The sequence below is a fragment of the Beta vulgaris genome, chromosome 5, assembly GCF_026745355.1.
Source record: "Beta vulgaris subsp. vulgaris cultivar EL10 chromosome 5, EL10.2, whole genome shotgun sequence".
Classification (NCBI taxonomy): Eukaryota; Viridiplantae; Streptophyta; class Magnoliopsida; order Caryophyllales; family Amaranthaceae; genus Beta; species Beta vulgaris.
In genome coordinates this window covers 40,480,634-40,502,549 of record NC_079206.1, presented here as the reverse complement: position 1 = coordinate 40,502,549, position 21,916 = coordinate 40,480,634, and the positions used below count along the sequence as shown (strand labels likewise).

At 38.4% G+C, this 21,916-nt stretch overlaps 2 protein-coding genes across 2 annotated transcripts; one reads left to right on the top strand and one right to left on the bottom strand.

The window, feature by feature from the left end:
* The first annotated feature begins 1,536 nt into the window (after positions 1–1,536).
* On the top strand, positions 1,537–3,780 carry LOC104893687 (guanine nucleotide-binding protein subunit beta-like protein). Its single transcript, XM_010679818.4, has 3 exons — positions 1,537–2,037; positions 2,756–3,228; positions 3,491–3,780. Exons 1-3 carry the CDS (start codon positions 1,632–1,634, stop codon positions 3,590–3,592), a joined length of 981 nt encoding a protein of 326 aa, XP_010678120.1. The 5' UTR covers positions 1,537–1,631; the 3' UTR covers positions 3,593–3,780.
* A 4,385-nt stretch (positions 3,781–8,165) lies between these two features.
* Positions 8,166–14,786, bottom strand: LOC104893686 (exonuclease 1). The gene is made up of 13 exons (XM_019249626.3): positions 14,516–14,786; positions 14,334–14,370; positions 13,982–14,156; positions 13,785–13,863; positions 13,273–13,317; positions 13,023–13,172; positions 12,773–12,887; positions 12,470–12,570; positions 9,970–10,067; positions 9,736–9,828; positions 8,985–9,118; positions 8,749–8,895; positions 8,166–8,658 (listed from the first exon to the last, which is right to left on the bottom strand). Exons 1-13 carry the CDS (start codon positions 14,591–14,593, stop codon positions 8,249–8,251), a joined length of 1,662 nt encoding a protein of 553 aa, XP_019105171.1. The 5' UTR covers positions 14,594–14,786; the 3' UTR covers positions 8,166–8,248.
* Between the last annotated feature and the right edge of the window lie 7,130 nt (positions 14,787–21,916).

Here is a 21,916-nt window from a genome sequence, read left to right as displayed (position 1 = left end):
TTTTATTTTTTGTTTGGTTTGAACTCTATAGTTTTGACCATAACATTGATTAGCCTTTTAAATCCATAGAACCTGTCAACACTAACAAAAGGACACCTGTCTGGGAGACTTCAGATGGCACTATTCAAGCTGACCATCTTCCATTGCGATAAATTACCTTCTCCATAGGTGAGCACAAGGTAGAGGCCTCACCTCTAAAGAAACCTCTGGAAGAAGACACAGAAAACCTCAAAAATATTGTCCTACAAAACAATTTTACTAACATTAGCCTTAATACTTTAGGAAAGCAACTTTTTAGAATTGAGAAACATAACATTAAAGCTGATACAAGCTCGGTCTCTACCCCTATGGAAAAGATATTCCGAAATTCGATTTTTAAACCATTTCAGATTTCGCAAAAGGCACGAAAGGAGGTCATGAGTTCGAAAATTGAATTTCTTCAAGCTATCAAAGACCAAATTAGCAGAGTTAAACCTTCTACCTCACGAATAGTTGAGGAAGAAACAGTCCAGAATAAAACTGTCAGTGTCCTAAATCTAAGTGAGGACTCCGATACCGAGACTAGCTCCAACCATGTCAAAACAACTGAAATAGCTAACCTCTCTTGGCAAAATTCTGGTCCTCTTGATGTTATTCTTATAAGATCTAGTGAATTCCAAGTTGGAAGTCAGTCTAACACAACTGTTCATCCAAAATATAATGCATCTTCCATTTTATAAGTGGAATATAGATGGCATGAGTAAACACCAAATCTTAAACCTTTTACAACAATTGACCATAACTTCAAATGCTTATAAAATCATGCCTTAATTTAGCAAACCCTAATAGCCTAAAATTGTTGAAACAAATGCCAATGACAAAGGTTACAGAGGTATCTTAAAACAAGTCGATAGTGAAAAAGAATACATTATCAGGTTCACCTCAAGGCACTGGAACGATACCCATAAAACAAGAAATGTTGTCAGTTGTTCTTTGTATTACCAAATTCCGATATGATTTATTAAATAAAAAATTCCCGTTATATATATAATGAGAGCTCACAAACGAGTAATCTAGTTATAATTTAGTTCGAATCATTCAAGAGATTAGTCATTTAGTTTAAATCAAACCACATCTACCCTATGAATCTGTATATTGCTAATTATTACTTCCTTATAGGTTTGGCGAAGAAAACATACAAATAAAAGGGAAAGATAGATGAGTGGGAGGGAAGTTAGAAGAAAAAGTAAAATTGATTTCCTTTCATTTGACAAAAAAAAGTTCACCCTTGAAAAAACCAATTTTCCACTCTTCAAACAACCAACTAAGCAATAAAAAAGATAGGAAAATAGGAAAATCAATTTTCAAAGAAATTGTTTTTCACCTAACCAAATACTGCAGATCCATCGATTCTTGTCCAAATTCAAACCCAATGGTCACTAATACAACCCGTTTGATTCACCAACCCAAAAACCCAAACCCACGCACACTCTTTCAATCCCGTGAAAAACAAAACCCTACTTTGTTTCCCCTACATATATATACACAAACTCCACCAATTCTTCCGCCTTCCTTCCCAGTTCCCACCTCCAAATTCTCTCTCTTCACACATTCTCGCACTCCAACCTCAATCCCCATCTCAACCCTCCACCATGGGAGAACAACTCCAACTCCGCGGCACCATGCGTGCCCATACTGACATGGTCACAGCCATCGCAACTCCCATTGACAACAGCGACATGATAGTCACCGCATCGCGCGACAAATCCATCATCGTTTGGAATTTAACCAAAGAAGACAAGATTTACGGTGTCCCTAAACGCCGTCTCACAGGCCACTCTCATTTTGTCGAAGATGTCGTTCTTTCCTCTGACGGTCAGTTCGCTCTTTCTGGTAGTTGGGATGGTGAGCTCCGCCTTTGGGATCTTGCGGCTGGTACCACTGCTCGTCGCTTTGTTGGTCACACTAAGGATGTTCTTTCCGTCGCTTTTTCTATTGATAATCGTCAGATTGTTTCTGCTTCTAGGGACCGCACTATCAAGCTTTGGAACACTCTTGGTGGGCTTTTATTTTCTTTCTATAATTCGTCTTTTAAATCTTTAGTTCACTCATTTTTATTGATTGCTTTTTCCTTTTCTGTTTAATTTTATTTCTGATAACAATCTTTTTTTTATTGTTTCTTCTAGTTTTTGTTGATCTTGGTAATTTAAATAGGGTTTTATAGATTTGAAATTTTCTATTCAAAATGTGCTCAATTACGTTTGAATGTTAGGTCGACACCAAACTCCTCCAGAGTTTGTTTTCATGTTATTTGCTGTTTTTCTTAGGTACTGATTGTATCTGAAGTTTTATGGAATGTGGTAAAACTGGTTTTTCTTTGCTGAAATCTTGTTGCTATTATTTGTTCTTTAACTTAAATTATTCTAATTTAAGTTAGGTGGATTGTGATAAAATGGTTGTCTGTTTGCTGACATTATATTGCTAGTTATGGTGTAATGCGGATTTGAACAGTACTGCGTGTTTGTGCTGTTGTGAATTTTTTTTTGCGGTGTTCAAAATCTATGATTTGCTTAGCTTTTATGCGTTTGGTGAAGAAATTCATTACTGTATATAGACTATGATATTGCCAATATATGAATCTAGCAATAAGAAGCTGTTGGGTTTAGATTTTGGTCCCGTATTGTTTTTCAGGTTATTCTTTGTTTTAAGATACCATGGGGGTATAATTGGGCTGTTTGATGTTAAATGTAATCGAGTGTATTAAATAATGATGTAGGTGAGTGCAAGTACACAATCCAAGACAGTGACGGTCACACTGACTGGGTTAGCTGTGTGAGGTTCAGTCCTAACACAATGCAGCCTACAATTGTGTCAGCATCTTGGGATAAGACTGTGAAGATCTGGAACTTGTCCAACTGTAAGTTGAGGGCAACCTTGGCTGGCCACAATGGTTATGTGAACACTGTAGCTGTTTCGCCTGATGGTTCCTTGTGTGCCAGCGGTGGCAAAGATAGTGTGATTCTTTTGTGGGATTTGGCCGAGGGTAAGAGGCTTTACTCTCTTGATGCTGGTACCATCATCCATGCACTTTGCTTTAGTCCTAATAGGTACTGGCTCTGTGCTGCCACTGAGAGTGGCATTAAGATTTGGGACTTAGAGAGCAAGAGCGTTGTTGAGGACTTGAAGGTTGACCTTAAGACAGAGGCTGATCATCTTGAGGGCTCTGGCACCACCGCTTCTAAGAAGAAGGTAAAATCCCTCATCATCTACATTTTTCCTTGTTTTGTTTTTGTTGATTGTTGATTGTTTTTTTTTTCTAGCACTAGTCCTTTTTCAAGCCTTGCATCAAGAGAAATATCTTAACATGCTCTTATCTTTTTCCCATTATAGTATTGTGTATATATATGTTGGATCCATTAGCTGAGTTGACTTGTTATCTTGTGATGATTTTGTAATTTTTTTGAAATAATCAAATGTGTACTGCCAAGCTAATTCACATCGATTTTGCCAGGTTATCTACTGCACAAGCTTGAGCTGGAGCGCTGATGGCCAAACATTGTTCAGTGGGTACACCGATGGTGTCGTTAGAGTTTATGGCATTGCTCGTTACTAGGAAATAGGGTCTTCTGTGTGGTGACTTGCAAGGACAATTTTCCTAATTAGTGTCTTCTATATTCTCTTAGGTTTCAGTTGGACATGTTTTCAGATTTTTGATACATGTTTATGGCGTTTAAGGCCTTTTTTTGATTTTGATTCCCAGTAAGAGGTTGATATTGAAACTTTGATCGTGCTATTTGCTTACATTTGATTCCCAATGCTGTTTGAATTGCACCAAACTGCTTCTTGCTCTAGTTTGCTCTGCCTGATTTCGAGCAAGCTATTGGAAGTTTTCATCCATCAGTGTAGAGTATAAGTTTATGTAGAACATATGCGATTCGATCTTTATATTCCAATAATCCATTGCCGGTTTTGCTCTATACTAAAGGAAATGTACTAAGGTAGTGTTTGAAAATTTGTATTTCATTTCAAATAATGGATTTGAAATCTGGAATTTAAAGTTTGTATTTCAATTCTTAATCATTGTTTTGTAAAGGGGGTTTGATAGAGGAGAGAGAAATAGAGGTTTAATAGAGGAGAGAGAAAAAGTGTGGGTTAACTAAAGGAGAGAGAAATAGATATTAGAAAGAGAATGAGTGAAGTTGGGATAGCTTGAATTTCAAATTCTACTAATATAGGCTTTTGATGAGAATTTGGACAAATTTCGTAATTTCAAATTTCATGCCATCCAAACAATAGATTTCATCCAAATCCGGGATTTGAAATGAAATTTTGCTATCCAAACATAGCATAATTGGATTAGATGGCACATTTTATGGTTTGTTCCCTTAAAAAGCAGAGGTGTGATTATGGGCTGGGCGGGGCCAATCTTTAAAATAATTACTCATTGGTTGAGCTGGGTTGGCCAATATTTGTTCCAAAATTTTGTTGGTCGAGCTGGGCTGGCCAAAATTTGTTCCAAAATTTTGTGTGCACGGCAGGTTTTTCGTGCCAAAAATGGATTGGGTTAAAAAAGACTAAAATTAGTTTTTAGGCTTGGGTTATGCCTCGGGTATTTTCATCTGTTAATAATTTAATTTTAAACTAATTACACTATGTGTCACTTGGTGTAGCGGTAAATGTATCCTAATATTTATAAATAGGTTATGGGGTCGATTCGAGATATCATTATATTTTTCCAAAAAAAATGATGACTGGTTCATTGTACACGCGATAAAAGTTTAGTGCAAGAGGAAAGGTTTCACATGATACAAAAAAGCACACCTGAAATGAATTAGGAAAAATTGATTCTAATAATCCAACCTTTGGGCAGTTCGCTCAAAATAATCCAACCTTTTGATTATTATTTAATAATATAACCTTTTAGGACAATTTGCAAATAATGCACCATGACCTGTTGAAACAGGTAGGTGACCATTACAATAGGTTAATTGCACACGTGTCTTGCTCTGATTTGTTGTGATCTAATTAACCAATGTTAATCTTAATTAAGATAACCAAACAACACCCCACCACCACCACTCCCAATAACTCCCATTTCACCTCACCACCACCACTGCCAACAACCCCCACCACCACCACACAATCGCAGTACCAACCACCACTGCCAACCGCATTTCACCCACACCACCACAACTGCTACCACATTTCACCCACACCACCACCATTACCAACAACCCCCATTTCACCCCACCCCAAACAACACCACCACCACATAATCGCAGTACCTCACATCACACCACCAAACAACACCCCACCCCACCACCACCACTGCTGACAACCCCCATTTCACCCACACCACCACCACACAATCGGAGTACCAACCACCACGAAACCTTTTGCACAATCTGCCCCACCATCCTAATTCAAAATTCCAAGATGGGAGGCGTGGCATCAGCAAGAAGAAGATACAACTAAAAGGTCGGATTATTAAATAATAATTAAAGGTTGGATTATTTTGAGCAAACGGCTCAAATGTTGGATTATTAGAATCAATTTTTCCAATAAATTATATACGCAATCAAGCAATTTGTGCTATGATTAATAATTTCACTGACCTCCTTTAAGGGAGTTGCTCTCCGACCATTAAACTCCATCTCCTGATTCATAGTCTCGAACAACAACAATAAGATTTGATTAGCATCAAGAATAATTCATGGTGAATTTCGAAAGGGGAGATGGAGCAAGGGAATGACCGTAAAAAAGAAATCAAGTAAGGAAAATAAACTTTATGACTGGATGTCCGAATTTATTGCCACATTACGAATTACAACACGTATTTAATTTTTGTGGTAATATGAATCATTAAAAGATGTTAATGAGATGACGAGTCTTTGAAAATCATTACCTGATGTCAGGGTTCGAGCCCAAGCTTTAGCATATATATATATGTTTTAAATAATGATCATCTGGCTTATTGTTGATCCATAGACATGTGACAAAATTCTAGTGGCAGAAGGAGGGTGCCACGTGGCGCATAGACATTATGCACACCTTTATATATATATATATATATATATATATTATATATATATATATATATATATATATAATATATATATATATATATATATATATATATATATATATATATATATATATATATATATATATATATGTATGTATGTATAGATGTCATTTTATATTTGTATAGATGTTATTTTTTTGGCTTGTCCAAAGCCCGTCCCAAAGCCAAAAAAAAAAATCTTGTCGAGCCTGATCGCGTGCCAAAAAATTCTGTCCAAACTTGTCCTAAATTCGTGTCGGGCCTGCGAGTTGGGCTTTTTGGATCAACTCTAAAAAAACCTCTAGTTGGACAGGGTAATTCCATTCAGGTATGCCTTCCTAGCGCCTACTTGATTGGTTGGATTTTCTCGATGCCTACTTTGGGGTTCAACACATTACCTCACATCTAAACTGAAAGTAGTACATCTCTGTGTGATGAGGAGGGATCAGTGGTCGAAACTTATCTTTTTTGGTTTTCGAAAGAAGACTCTCCAAGTTGGATTAGCTATGGCCATGTCAAGGTGTTTGGATGTATTGACAAATCCTCAGTTAGGGTTTCACTAAGCTTACGGAATTCAATTTGAAACAAAAGGAAGTTTATCTGGAGAAACCAGCCCCTTTTAGGAGAAAGCCTCGTGTCTAACTGTGAGATGGGAGACTTATATCTAACGCATGTTACTACTAAATGCTCTTAAATTTGTTACTAGAAAAAAAAACTTTCCCATTATGTTACATTTAAGGTATCACTTGAAACGATATTGGTACCAAGTTATCTGATTTGTGCATTTTACATTTATTAGATAATTAGATTCTACTTCTAAGGTTAGGGGACAAGTTAACCTAACCTACTCGAACTTAATTCAATAATATCAACCCTTAAATATAAACCCATCTAATTTATGTATTTGGCAATAAGAGTATCATCGTATTCACCTAAAACTATGCTACAAACATAATCACAAGTTCGCATAACATTAGCATTTTACTTACATCACCTCCTAGGAAGGGTTGATAACTGTAACTCTTCATGTGCAAAAAGAGAAGCACAAACTTACATTACAAGCAAATGTCTGTTCTTCTCAAAGCACTTAACAGCTACCCTAAACGTCAAAACGTGTCCTAAACACCTGATTAGGAGTCTGAACTTGGAAACTACTATCAATCCATACAAATTAGAGAGTACACAATTTCTATAAAACACTACAGATACAGTTTTGCCTGACAACTAGACTTGTTTTGCCATTTGAATAGCTTTCTGAGTCTCAGCTCGAAAACCATGGGGTTCTTGACTAACACCAACGAACTGTAAGAATTTCTTCCAAAACAAATGTTCAGTTGATCCAGCCTCATCTTGACATAAGCAGCAAATAGGATCACTATTAATACTCCAGTTCAGCAGCTCTTTACTAGCCAAAATAAGCAGGTGTTAGGAACAGGTATAGTACCAATATGAGACTTCTCTTAGCATTTTAGTAACTGGCTGTCTACCTACTTAACCATAGCTTATCCTTCTTAAATTCCAAGGCCAAAAGCAACTTTAGAATAGCATCTTTGCTCGATAAAATCATTTTTAGAATCTAACTAGCTTTATTCTATAAATTTTTTAGAATCTAACCTTCTTTATTTGTATCTTCTTTAAATAGTTCTTTCTAGAATTTATTGAACTCTTATATTTAGGTTGTAGTCCATTATTATGTTACTGTAATCAGTGTGTTCATTAGGAATTCTTCGTATCTCACACTTAAGCATCTTTAGGAGGTATTGGTGAATGAAATGAAATCAAACTTCCTAACAGCTTTAATTGAGTTTTCGTGGTTTACCATACTTTAGTTTGGTTTTGTAGTTTACGTTAAAAAGCGCTCATCAAACTCCCGTTTCCTCGTCCCGGACCCATTTGTGACCGTCGACCATTGCTCTTGTCACCAATAGACAAGAGTGTCCCTTCAAGATACGACGTTGCTGATGCTTCTACGAGTCTTAGACTGCAGCTGCACAAAGTTTGCACCCTTGCCACAAAAGAGGCAAGAGTGCGCCACACAATCTAGTGTAAACACTTGATCCATGACACATTGCACCTATGTAAGCGTCTGGACTCAGGTTGTAGGTGGCTTGGGCTTTTTAGGTTGATTTATAAAAGAATGAGAACTTCTGATTGAGCATGTTAAAAAATATATTTTACACATCACATGAGATAAAAAGTTGGACGCTAAATGCGAGCAAAGAAATTCAGTATACTATTCCTATTTCCTGAGCTTTTGCAGTTTCTTGTTTTCCCGTTACTCATAGCTTTACCCTGATCTTTAATGTCATCCAACTTCTGATTCTTAGAATTTACACTTTCCTGAGAATTAAGATTGTTACTCTTCAACTCGGAATGATCATCCTCGGTTAGAGATGACTTCATTGTAGGGGTAGTTTCTGTGTTCTCTGAATGAAGTTTGCGTTTACGAAATGGATTGTTATCTGGTGTTGTTACTGGAAACACCTCAGAGACAGTAGAATTTTCTTCATTGTGGCGAATCTCTGCAGTAGTGACCAATCTTGAAAGAGTTGCAGCTTCATCTGAGAAGTTCTTTTCCTTCAAAACTTGCCTCTCTACCATCACTGTACTTGTGTCTATAAATCCATTGCATTGTTGTTCAGTCAATTTCCCCAACATTTAGACTCTAAGACAGATGAACAGGGTACTCTGAGAGATAAAATTACCTGACATCTTTCTCACTTTCTTTCTTGAAGATATTATACTTGAAGATGAATATACAGTAAAGCAGCTCTGAGTTGGAACCAGTTTTGGTAGCTCTGACATTTGGCAACTCTTTTGCTTAAAATTCTTGATCATATCTTCTGCTGCTCCTGTTTGCAGTGAACATTGCAGCAATAAGTTAGTAGCAAAATCATGTTTTTTACTATAAAATTATTTGAAACTGTGTTTCCTAGCATACTTTCTGTTTTGGTCTCTTCGAAACTTTGAGCAGTACCCGAAATCTGCTGGCCCACTGAAAGCTCATACGCTTCCATTGTAGAAGGATCTAAATTACCTTCAGCGATAGCAGTTGCTATTGTTGCGGGGATGTCTCTATTTCATCATTGTCAAAGACAGCCAAAGCTCGGTTCATTTACATAGAAACAACCATATGAATGGGACAGGTATCATTGTTTCTGTATAACTTTTCTTTCCCTCTCACAAATGTTGGTAATGAATTTTTTTCCCCTGGGTTTTAAATTATGAATTGATTTTTCATTTTGTTTCATTTTTATCTCACCTAATAAGGTTTCTGGTTAGCCACGTCCAAGTAGTTCATTTCAAAACAGGAGCTTATATTATATACTAACAATCTACAGGCAAGTAGAGGTCTGAAAAAGATACCAGTGAGGTCTTAGCCTAGGAGCAGGCATAATTTCCTTTCCTAAATTGAATAATTGTCTAATCTGAATACCATTTTTTTTTTTTATGTTTTGGGTTACCAAGGAGCATTTAGGGGATTTCTTGGCTGAGTGAGAGGGCCGTTTCAGAACAGAAACAGAATCTATCCTGGAGAGTATACAAGAGTTTCTCCTTAGCATAGTGGTTAAGAACAATATGTTGGATATATTGAGTCCTGTTGTCTATGTTCAAAATTCAAATAAACTTCCTCATATATCTTATATTGGCATATGAGTGACTCCAAAAAATGGCAGCAATGAAAAGGATACGGTCCCAAGAAATCAAGTTCTCCACCGAGTGACTCCAGAAGCTCTCCTGAGAGTTCTTTCATATGCTCAAGCTTCTTCTTTTTTCTATTATATCTACAGAAAATAAAGAATGAACCGAAACATCAATGTCATAGAAGTTGAAAGTTGATTCTACCACTAGGTGACTTTGAAATACTCATACAAATTATACCAAATGAGTGAGACTGCCCTTAAGTTAGTGAATAATTTGCTTACATTGTGGCATGCTGGAACACAGCAACTGCTTCCCTGAAAGATCTTGCATAATAATCAGGCACTTGCTTGCCCTTGTCATTCTTTAAAACTGATAGCACCTGCAAGAGTGCAACAACAGATTTCAGTGTCCAATTTGGATACAATCATAGAACTCAACTTGGATGGTGAACCCTTCTCTGCATGAGAGGGTCTAATCATACTAGAAGGCAACTGTAGATAGGTTACAGAACCAGAAAGCAAGCAGCTCAAGGGAAAATATAGCTTATTAACTTTGTCACTCTGATACGTTTAGAAAAACTCAGGCCAAAGGGGTCTAGCTGACAAAAGAGAGCAATTGGAAGAGCTTTGAGCCTTCGAGCTAAGGTTAGGGAAATCCTCTCATTGGCTTTTGCAATTGCAAGTCTAGAGAAACAATTTTCAGTTCCATTTACAATGAAGAAGTAGGGCATCATTGGCTATAAAATCAGCCATAGAAGTCAGATTTTAAGATACTTGCTAAAATTTTTAGTACTTCTAATGTAATTTTGAGACTAGTAACTGCAAGCAAAGCAATGGGGAAGATATAAGGCTATATATGGCTATTCTTGCATAGTTGCGTTGACAAGAAGGCGGCCTTTGGAAAGAAATAGAAGAGCTTTTTTAGGTCCTTTTACAACATCTACCAGAGTGTGATCCATATAATCCCTCCGGTTTTTATTAGATTATCCAGTCCTTTGGGCACAAAATTTTAGAAGGAATAAGTATGTGGGTCATAAAAGAAAAGATAAATTATTAATTTATTGGCATATTGTATTAAAGTTATTGTTATGGGCTAAGAAAAGTAGAGTGAAAAAGTAAAGATAGTAATAAACAATTTGTGAGACCATTCCGGAAACAGAAAAAAAAAAGTGGGTAAACTAACAAGAGAGAACCAATAAAGGAAAGTTGGTAAACTAATAAAAATCATAGGGGGTTATAAGAAAGGGAAAGGGAATTAGTTGATTCCATTCCCTTAAAACTTATTTGGATTGGGGGTTTTGTTTCCCCTCTTTTGCCCCCCATTACCCCAAATCCCTCTATTTTGATTCTCCACTACCCCCTCCACTTAGAAATGGGGGAATGGAAACCATCACCTTTGACCACAACCACTTTGCCACCGGAACCACCACCCTAGAACCCCTCCACCAGAAACCACCACTCCACCACCTAAACCACCACCCCACCACCGCTCCACACCCGAAACCACCACCTAAAGCCACCATCATCAACCCGAAACCACCACCCCACCACCGATCCACACCCAAAACCACCACCTAAAACCACCACCATCACCGATCCACACCCGAAACCACCAAAGGCACCACCAGAAACAAACACACTTCTACCCGAAAAACCACCACATCCACACGAAAACCACCACCATCCATAAAAAACACCTCTCCCTTGCCGAAAATCTCTAGATCTACAAGAGAGGAGGAAAGAGAAAAGATTTACCGCAAAAATTAGTGGCCGCGAAGGGAAGGAGAAGGGGCAACGGAGGAAGAGGGGAAGGGGCGGCGCGCCGGCGACAGGGAAGGGGAAGATGGAGGAGGGGAAAAGTTGGTAGTTTTACATGGGTGGTGGTACTTTTAGGGGAAAAGTTGTGGTGGTGGGAAATACTAGGTTTTCCGTTGATGATATCTAAACAAACAACTTTGAAAATCAAAGGGTATACCTTTCCATTCTCCTTGTAATCCTTTCTCAAATCCTTTCCCTTTCCACTCAACCAACCAAACACCAAGATTACAGCAGAAGGGTCCTACGACAAGGGTAATCATTCTCATCTAGGCTCCGTTTGGTAGGGCGTAAAACATTTTCCCGGAAAATTGTTTTCCTCCATTTTCAATTTTACATTGTTTGGTTAGCAAAAGAGTAAAACCATTTTCCCTTGGGTAAAATTACTCTCCCAATGATGGAAAACCATTTTCCTTTCAAAATGAAGGGAAAACTATTTTCCTTATTTCTCTTATATACTTTTCTCACTACCTCCTTCCTTTCCCTTTCATTTTCCTTACACGAAACCAAACAACAAAAAACTAATTTTGGAATTGTGTTTTCCATTATAAATTGTTTTCCATGAAAATCATTTTACATTGAAAATGTTTTACGCCCTACCAAACGGAGCCTTAGTCCGAAACATATATGTCAAGGTGACTTGCAGATAAGGCAGACCAAAATTTGTGTAAGCTGTAAGACTAGGAAATGAAATCTACGATAGATTTCCTGATTTGGCTTAACGAGCATCCAAAGTGCCTTCAACATGATGTTCATGTTTCCTTCAATAGGGCTTATGACATGTATAAAGTAAGAGGTACGGAAAATTTTAAAAAATGACTTTTTTGTTAGTGTCCACCTAATCCAGTATTTGAAACATTAAATAATTTGAGAGAATCCCACAAGCAAACTATGTCATGATTCTGATCTCCACCAAACTATTATATAATCATGATTGTAATAAACTTGACTGAACTTAGGTACTTACACGATCTGAATTTCGGTACTTTGAAATCAATGCATGAGCTTTACTAATTCCAATACCAGGAATAGATGGAAGAAAATCACAGCCTGCCAAGACACACATATCTGTGGCAGATACAGTACAAACACAATATCAGTTCAATTGAGGAAATTTCAAACGTTTGGCAGAGGATATAGCTGGATATATCATCATCATTCCTTCAACTCAACACAAATTACAGGCACAAATACAAGTTAAATGACACAACATTCAGCCAAAGTGCTTCAACATCTAAAGCCAAGATGTTTCTTTTCTTTGAATATTCACCTATGAATAAATTGGTGGTGAAGTTACGAAATGATGGCTTAGACTCTGTCGAGTTGAAAACCTTATCTAGAACGATCTCTTCGCCATTGCCAAATCGATCCATCTTAAAGATTATCTGTTTTGCCAACAAATGAAATTATGTGAAGACATTGAATGCATAACACTAAAGCTATCAAATGGTAAAGCTGCCCGTAAGTAGTAGGATTCTCAATTCCCAGAACAAAATGCTGTCAAAGTTAAAAGTTCTTACGGATGGGCAACCATATGCCAGGAGGTCACTGTCTTCACTGATCACAGCCACAATACCATTATGTTCTTCTCCAAGGCTACTTAAGTATGCCAATTGCGCATCAGCTTCATATGGGGCAACCACAAACTCAACATTTTCTGATTTTAAAGTCTGAAACATTAGCGAGACAACGAAAATTATCAGAAGCATAGAAAGACCAACCCAGAAGCATATCAATGGGTACCAAAACTTTACTTGGATGGATAGGTACCTGTATCAGTACGTGTGCCATAGATGGAGTGATGCTGATTGCTCTCTAAACAAACCATAACTAGTCAAAGTTAGACTTTAGGATAAACACAAAAAGACATAAATAGTACTCTATTCAATTACACAAAGTTCCTTCCTTTAATCTAATTACGTTCCATTTTTGTTCCACAACTTGAACCAAATGTGCAGTCTTTGTCTCAAACAACTCCCATATTTCCAAATTATAAGCAGAGGCCACTGTACTATGCAATTGGGAATTTGAAAGTGCAAGTCTCAATCATTCAGTGAATTCCAATCTCGAGAAGCTTGCAAGTTCAGGTCACTTCCGGCACCTCTATGCAAAACCTAGCCACTACAAAGGCTAACCTAACTAAAACAGACAGCGTATAAGCTTGCTTGCTATAGTCAAGATTTATCTCGTCATGCTTGTATCCATTAGCTCAAGACATTCTTAACCATTTCTTATGCTAATACAGCTGATACTTAAACTAAAAACACAGGTATCTATCTTACCTGAAACAGCTCAGTAGCAGCATTAACATTGCCTTCTCTAAGTTTCTCCATTGCCATTTCCTTGTTAGCTTTTCTCCTCCTAAACCAAATTAGTAGTATAGTCTGATTAGTCCATACGAATACGATAACCTATAAATGGGGCATGGGCACATTAAGGAGCATTATGTTTAAGCATATGGGAAAACAGTGATACATGCCTGTGTCGTTCATTCTCGGTCCCGGCCTTGCAAGGGATGTTTCCACCATCAAATACCACAACTGGGGTTATCTTGTGGTACCTTAGTAAATTAATTCTGTGCATAAAATATTTTATGTACTGCAATTTCTTCTCACCCTCTGAATTCAAACTCAGCTCCATGCTACATGAGTATGCTGCATCCCAGAGAAATTGTAAAAAAATTCAAAAAAGTTTTCCTCTACTTTTATTGTTTCATTTTTCATAAACGGTTCTTACAACGTTTCATATTAGCCGAAACCAAAACATTATCCTTCTACAGTAGTAATAAATTACTCCATAAAGAACAGAAAATTATATAATAATCTTAGTACCTCCTTTGTGAAGCCAAGAATAAGCATCGATTCCAACCTGCAAAAATTAGAATCCCATAAATTAAAAATCAAATAGGATCTGGGATCAAATCTCGTCTATATCAGTACACTTAGTCGCTCTCTAACACCAAAAAGAAATAATGAAAAAAAGCAAAAATGGGAGAAAAAGGAAGGAAAATAACTCGTTTGCCAGCGTATTTTTGAATGTGAATGGGTTCAGTATAAGGTTTCATAAACCTCAATAAATCTTTGATGCCCATTTTTCTCTTTCTTTTTTTGCCTCTGATAATCTGATTATTCTGTTTTTTTAGGGAAAAAAAAAAATAAAGGGTGAACTATTGTCTCCGAAATTAAGAAAAGGAGGATGAAGAGCGAAGATTATGGCGGGAAGAAACGGGCAGATGTGGAACATATTGAGAAGTGCGTGACGTATGTTGTGTGAAGTTCCAATAGGAAACATACACCTCAACTTTATAAAACCAAGACAAAAAATTGGACAGAAACTGATTCAAATTATAGCGCCCCGAAATAAATCCCGCCTTATTTTGATGGCATGGTGAATGGCAAATATTTCCTCCGTTTTTTATTAGATGTTAAACTTTTCAAATCATGGACTCCTAGGTAATTTTTGGAGAGGAGAGAGATAGAGAGAATGAAAAACAAAAAGGTCCCATGTGAACATGTGATAGGAGAGAGAAAGAGAGAAGTAATTACTCAAAATAAAAGTGTAACATCTAATTTAAAACTTCCTAAAATAGAAAGTGTAACATATAAAAAAAACGGAGGAAGTATTTTATTTGAGTTTATTTCCATTTCGGGATAGAGCTGGAGAAAAGACAAATGAATTTATCATTGCATGAGCGAAGGACCCCTCCCGCAGCCACATGGAGAAAACGCGATCCAAAGAACGCATCCATGTTCCATTTGAGATTATCGGGGGAAGGAGCAGACCACCTTGATAGGAGATGAGAGGGAGGAGAAGCAATTAAGATTATGTGTTAGTCATTCTTTCTCTCTTTCGTCAATGTGGAACAAGCTCACATGTGGGTTAACACCTTAACACTCACCCTCACATGTGAGCCCATTTGAAATAACACCCTTACATGGGGCAAACACTATTATTGGGCCAATATTGTTTGGCTCTGATACCATGACAAATTTATCATTGGATATGCACACACATGCTCACCTCGGAGGAGAGAGTGACCACACACAAGCCCTGATGAGGTTCCATTATCCTAAAATCAATTGGCAATAAGAAGATTAGCCCATTAAGGTTATATGTTACTCATTCTCTCTCTCTCTCTTCCTTCAATGTGGGACAAGCTCACAACACATTAACATTGAGGCCTTACGAATTATATCTAAAGAATAATATGTGAATAAACCATATCAAATTTTGATCCACCAATTCATACGAAGAAGTATGCGGTCTTGAAGATCCTTAATAAAGCTTAACTTTCCTGAAAAAATTTATAGCGTTTCTTTCCTTCTATAAGGACCAAACAATGACAAAGAAGGAGTCACTCCAAACTTTCATGAAAAATTGACCATGACAAAAACCACTCCATTGATAAAAGGCCTCACGGTAGATAAGAAGGGAAAATCCATGAGACCTCCCAAATATCTAACCATCAACGCCGAATTTTCCACGAATAATCATAATGGAGCAATAGATGATCACAAGTCTTAGGGATATAATTGCAGAAGACACAACAAGAGTCTGAAGGGGTAAGAATGCCAATGTTAACCAACTTAGCCTTTGTGTTGATTTTACCAAGAAGAGAGAGCCAAGTAAAAAGCTCGATTCTATGAGGGAACAAGCCTCGCCAACACCCTCTAATAATATCTAAATGGGGCGGACAATATGATTTTGCCCATTCAAAGGATACTAATTTCACTAAGAAGTCACCCGATATGGGGGGGGGGGACCAAATTCTTGAGTCTCTTGCATGAGAATTTAAAATTGACTCAAGGAGGGATTGAAGAGCCATTCTTTCTTCATTATCTCTAAGCCAATGGGAGTGCCTCCAAGAAAAGTTCCACACCTATATGTGACCGTCCTAGAATTCGAGTGATGCGATGGAAGTATTGGGTGAAATGGAGATGAAAAAAAAAAACCGTGGGAAGATAATTTTCAATGGAGGGGGGACAATTCAGAGCTCATGCCAAAATTGAGTCAGGAGTCCATTCCCCACCTTCTTTATAATATATCAGGTTGTGTAATTTTAGGCAATAGAGTGAGATAATATTGCCTTACCGATATTCCTCCAAGGGCATCCAAATGAAGGAGTGGAGATTTTATGAATCTTGAAAGAGGGAGGGTAATTATATTTGCATTAAATGACACTCATCCAGAGAGATGAAGGCTCGCTAAAGTAGCGCCAAATCCATTTGAAGAGTAACACAATATTTCGAAGAAGCAAATTTCTGTTGCTAAGACCCCTAGGGTCTTTGGGAGTACAAGGTGATCCCAGTTCCCAAGAGATGAGAGGAATATGTTTTTTTGTCGGTATTACCGCTCCACAAAAATCCGTGTTGAATTTTAATGATTTCTGCCACAACTCCTTTAGGGATAGGAAACAAGGACATGTAGTAGAGAAGGAGATTAATGAGAGAGGAATTTATTAGGGTTGTCACCCATTGATAACATTTCCCTTCCAAGATGCAAGTTTCTTTTGGAGTCATGAGATAACTGGTGCACATGCTCCAATACATGAGTGAGCACATCAATGGGGAGTCCCAAATAGTTTAACAGAAGTGAACTAAATCGGCATTGGAGAACATCACCCGCCAATTTTAAGTAAGAGTCATCGAGGTTAATTCCAAAGATAATTGAGCTCTTATGAATATTCATCTTCAAACCGGATGCTAATTGAAAGAGGATGAGAACTTTTTTTTTATGTTGAGGAGATAATCCATATAAGGGGGGAAAAATAGGATTGTATCGTCAACGCATTGGATATGAGAAATTTTGAGATCCCACTCACCAATTGTTATGCCATCCCATAGACCCTTATGGATTGCTTTTTTAAAGACTATGTTTAGTGATTCAACCACTATGTCAAAAAGAAAGGGTGAGAGTGGGTCTCCTTGACAAAGACCGTGATGCAGTTTAAATAGAAGGGGTTAAAGATCCATTGACAATAATTGAGGTCGATGCTATTGTAATACATACTTGTATCCGATCACACCAAATAGAAGGAAAAACCCATTTGATCAAGCAAAAAATCAAGAAGTCCCATGATACGCTATCAAAGGCCTTGTGAAAATCAAGTTTAAGGATGACAACTTCCTATTTCCTTCATTTGCAAGTATTAATGATTTCGCTAGTAACTAGAGCACCGTTGAGGATTGCCTTCCATTAATAAAGGGAGATTGAAGGAGATCAATAATAAGATCCATGACCTACTGAACTCTTTGTGCTAGAAGTTTCGATATGATATTGTCAAGGCACCCAACCATACTAATTGGGCGGAAATCTTTAAAGCCTTTCAGATTTGCAGTTTTCGCAATGAGACCTATGAATGCTTATTGCAACCTTTTCATAAAGAGGTGGTTCTCCAAAATCTATTGACTAAATTATAGATATCGTACTTGATAATATCCCAAGCTTTCTTTATATACAAGAAGTTGAAGCCATCGAGTCAGGAGGATTTTTGGTTGTCTCAGGAAGCAACAACCTGATCGATCTCTTCATGGATAAACTTAACACTAAGCATGGAGGGCTGGTTTTGAAGGAGACGTTTGAAAACAATTAGATGCTCAAAATATGGTCTATAGGAGAATTCTTCTGAGAATATTTCTTTGAAAAAAAAGGTACCGTTTTCGATCTAATACCTGCAAGATCAACAATGTTACTCCCTTTGTCCCAAAATACTCTTCACACTTTCCTTTTTTTATTTGTCCCATAATACTCTTTACACTTCTATTTTGAGATATGATCCACTATTATTTTAATCATTCTACCTTTTAACTATTAGCCCACACTCTCTCTTCTCCAAATAAAATAATACCACTCTTATTACCTACCAACTCTAACCATGGCTTACATTCTCTCTCTTTAGAATAAAATAATACCACTTTTACTAACCACTAACTCCTATTATCACATCTACTTTTCAATAAAATACCAATTGATAACCAAACAACAACTTATCACATAAAACTACGTGACTTGATAAGTGTCAAGAGTATGCTGGGACAGAGGGAGTATTAATATTTAAAGAAAAAAGAAAAATTTGCCTTTCTTCTCATTGATGCCATTGTGTGGAATTTTTTTTGTGTTTTTATCACCTTCTCTTAACCATTTGATGCGAGAATTCTGAGCTAAGAGAGATTCCTTTCTTTTGAGCCACAACCATAAATTCGATTGGGCAAATTTTCTATTGAAAACTTCAATGTCATCAAGCATTCTAGAGTTTGCAATTCGATCAATACTTTGGATTTCATTTTAAAGAAAGAGAATCTCCAAATCAATATAGCCAAATTCAAATTTGTTCCAAAATTTTAAATCTAACTTGACGACCTTGAGTTTATCAGCTGTTGGGAGATGATTTAAGCCACACTTTCTTTATCATGGTTATGCAAGTAGAATGGGTAATCAATCAATTGATAATTGGAATAGTTTTGAACCCAATTGAGATCAAGGGAAGAAGTAAGGAGAGGACAATGATAAGATATAGATCTCTATTGAGGAGGAATTTCAGAGAAGGGAATTGAAGGATGAATCAGGGTTTACAAGGTTCCATCAGACTGTTGGACTTCAATGGGCCGACTTTCTTCTCGTTTTCTCGTTTTTGAGTCCTCTTGGACGTCATCTTGCTATTCAGACTGTTTATATAACATTCTCTTACTGCTTACTAATATCCTTGGATTTTCCCCACCTTACCCTCGTCGGTTTCAAATTGCATGAGGAGCTAATAGATGGAGATTACAGCCTTGACCTTGTTTAGAGTTGGTCTCCCCATTATGATGTTATATGGCAGAGGGATGTCCACCACTAGGAAGTCAATCAGTAGGCTTCTTCCCTTGCCTTATTTTCCCATCCGAGTGGGTAGCCTTATCGATCTAATTGGATGCATAGAGTTTCCGTCAAAGCCTATGAGTGACTGATAAAGGGGGGTGGCATCCTTCTCGTTGTACCTTAGCTTCTTTAGGCATTCTAGTGTGATTATGTCGGCAGATGACCCATTATCCACCAATACTCTTTTGACCCTGATATTTGATACTTTCAGTTCGATGACCAAGGGATAGTCGTGTGGTGTGTGGAGGGACTGACTAGACTCCCCAAAGGTCATTACGGGACAGTCGGGATGGGGGTGGTGGATGTCAAGCACTTGGTGCTTGAGACTCTGTAGGTGGGATTGATGTGATTGGCCAGTTAGGCCTCCCAACACGAAGCCACCTGCTATTACCCCGATGAAGCCCTATGTATCACCGTTGCTCGACTGATCCACCTTATGTTTGCCTTTCTCCTCGCTTGTGTGCTTGAGGTTGCGATTTAGCTTGTCTTGGTCTGCCAGATTGTCGAGGGATTACTTGAGTTCTCTACAGTTCTTAGTGGTGTATCCACACTCTTTATGGTACTCACACCATTAACTTTTATCCCTCCGAGCGGATAAAGATCTGATAGAGGGTGGGCAGGGAAGCAGTAACTTGTCTTTTATTTCCAAGTAGATTTCTCTTCTGTTTTTACTGAACCGGGGGTCATGAACATGGTCACTGAACCAGTCTGACCAGCCGCCCGTTTTCTGCTCTTTCGGTTTATGATTTCCTCCTTTCTTTCTCTTCTTACTTTTGTCGTCCGAGTGGCGACATATGTCTGTCACCTACATGAATCTTTGAGCTTTGTTCATTGCCTCGGAGAAGGTTTTCACTTTGTTTTCGGCCAATGACCATCTTAACCGACCGGGTTGAAGTCCAGACATGAGAGCAACGAATGCTACCGCGTCTTGTAGGTATGAAACTTTCAGCGACTCTTCGTTGAACCTTTTGATGTAGTCGGCTAGGTTCTCATTCTTCTCCAGTTTGACCGCCATCGGATGTAGACTCGTCTTTTTCTGCCTTTTCCCAGCCACGAACTGATGGATGAATAGGTCTTCCGGTACCAAAAAGTCGGTTATGATTCCAGCGGGTAACTCCTGGAACCAGTTGAGGGCGAGGCCCTTAAGCATTGTTGGGAAGAAACAACACCAAGTAGCCTCGCAGCTGGTTTGTACGCTCATATGAGCTTTGTACGTGGCCATTTGATCAACCGGGTCGCTTAGGCCCGCAAATGGTTTAATGGTTGGCGTTTTGGCTTTCCCTGGACTAGGTGCTTCCAGGATTTCTTGGCTGAATGGGACCATGAACTTAAGTTCTCCACTGGTTATCCGAAGGGGTCTAGAGTGAGCTGAATCGCCTTGCCCCTCTCTCTAAGTGGATTTCTTATTCAGAATATGTCTAATGTCATAGCCCTGGCTGAGGCGCTTCTGGTTGAGGAAGTGTCGAGCGTCTCCGTATTTGTGTTTATGTCGCCTTTAGGAGACCTGGAGACATAGATCTCTTTCCCATGTCGAGCGGGTTTCCCTTTGGGTGGGTGTCACTCGTCTTCCTCCTGCCTAGATCTGTGTCGATCATGTTGGCTCGGTTCCCTTGCTCCAGATCATTGTCGGCTAGGCTGGCCATGTATGGAGCGGGGGTCGTGTTCTTCCCTTTGGGAACGTATCAGGGCTTGTTCCTTAGGGTTGGGTAGGACACGAGGGTCGGGCGGAGAACTTCCCTTTTGTAGCGCGGTTAACATATCCATTATGCTACATTGTAAGGTTTCTTGAAGCTGAGTAGCTATCAGTAGTGATATCTGCTACAAATAGGGGTTGAGGGTCGGCTTATTGCAACTGTTGTGAGGAGGTAGGCAGATCCCCATTGGAATGCTCTTCGTTGGAATCGATAGTCTGGACTGTGAGAGTTTGATGGGGGGAGGTGAGGGTACCCCTTTAGACCTCCGATGTGAGAGGACAAGGGTGCCCGTTCGGATCTCTTAGCATGTGCTAATGGTTGGGGTCTAGAGCGAGTGTTGTTGGTTAGGGTCATTTCTGAGTAACAATGAGGTAAATCTTGCATAGTGGAGGCGAAGTAACTTTGTTTGTAACTTCCTCACATGCGGCGCCAAACTATTTCTGTATAGAAATTGAGGATTGATGAAGTGTGCTAAGTAGGAGTGAGCCCCAAGAACATTCGCCTGAATTGATCGTCTGTACGCCAGAAACCTGAAAGACAAGGTTAGACTACCCCGGAGGTTGTTCCCTCTGATGCTCAAGTCAGTTGAGGTAGATAGAGAAAGTCTAGTGGTAGATGTTATAGTTAGGTAGGTGAGAATTAAATACATGTTCATTGATGAGACAATTGGTATTTATAGGCAACCTGGAGCTAGGTCAAATCCCATGTTGGACCCATCGTGCCACCTGTCTTGTAACTTCCACTAGTTGAATAAATGATTATTGTTGCAGTCATTAAGCGGCCTATTGCGGTAATTTTGGCAGCGCAACAATTAAAAGCGCATCAATAGGTAATTAACCTATTGCTGCTATCTTTGACCGCAA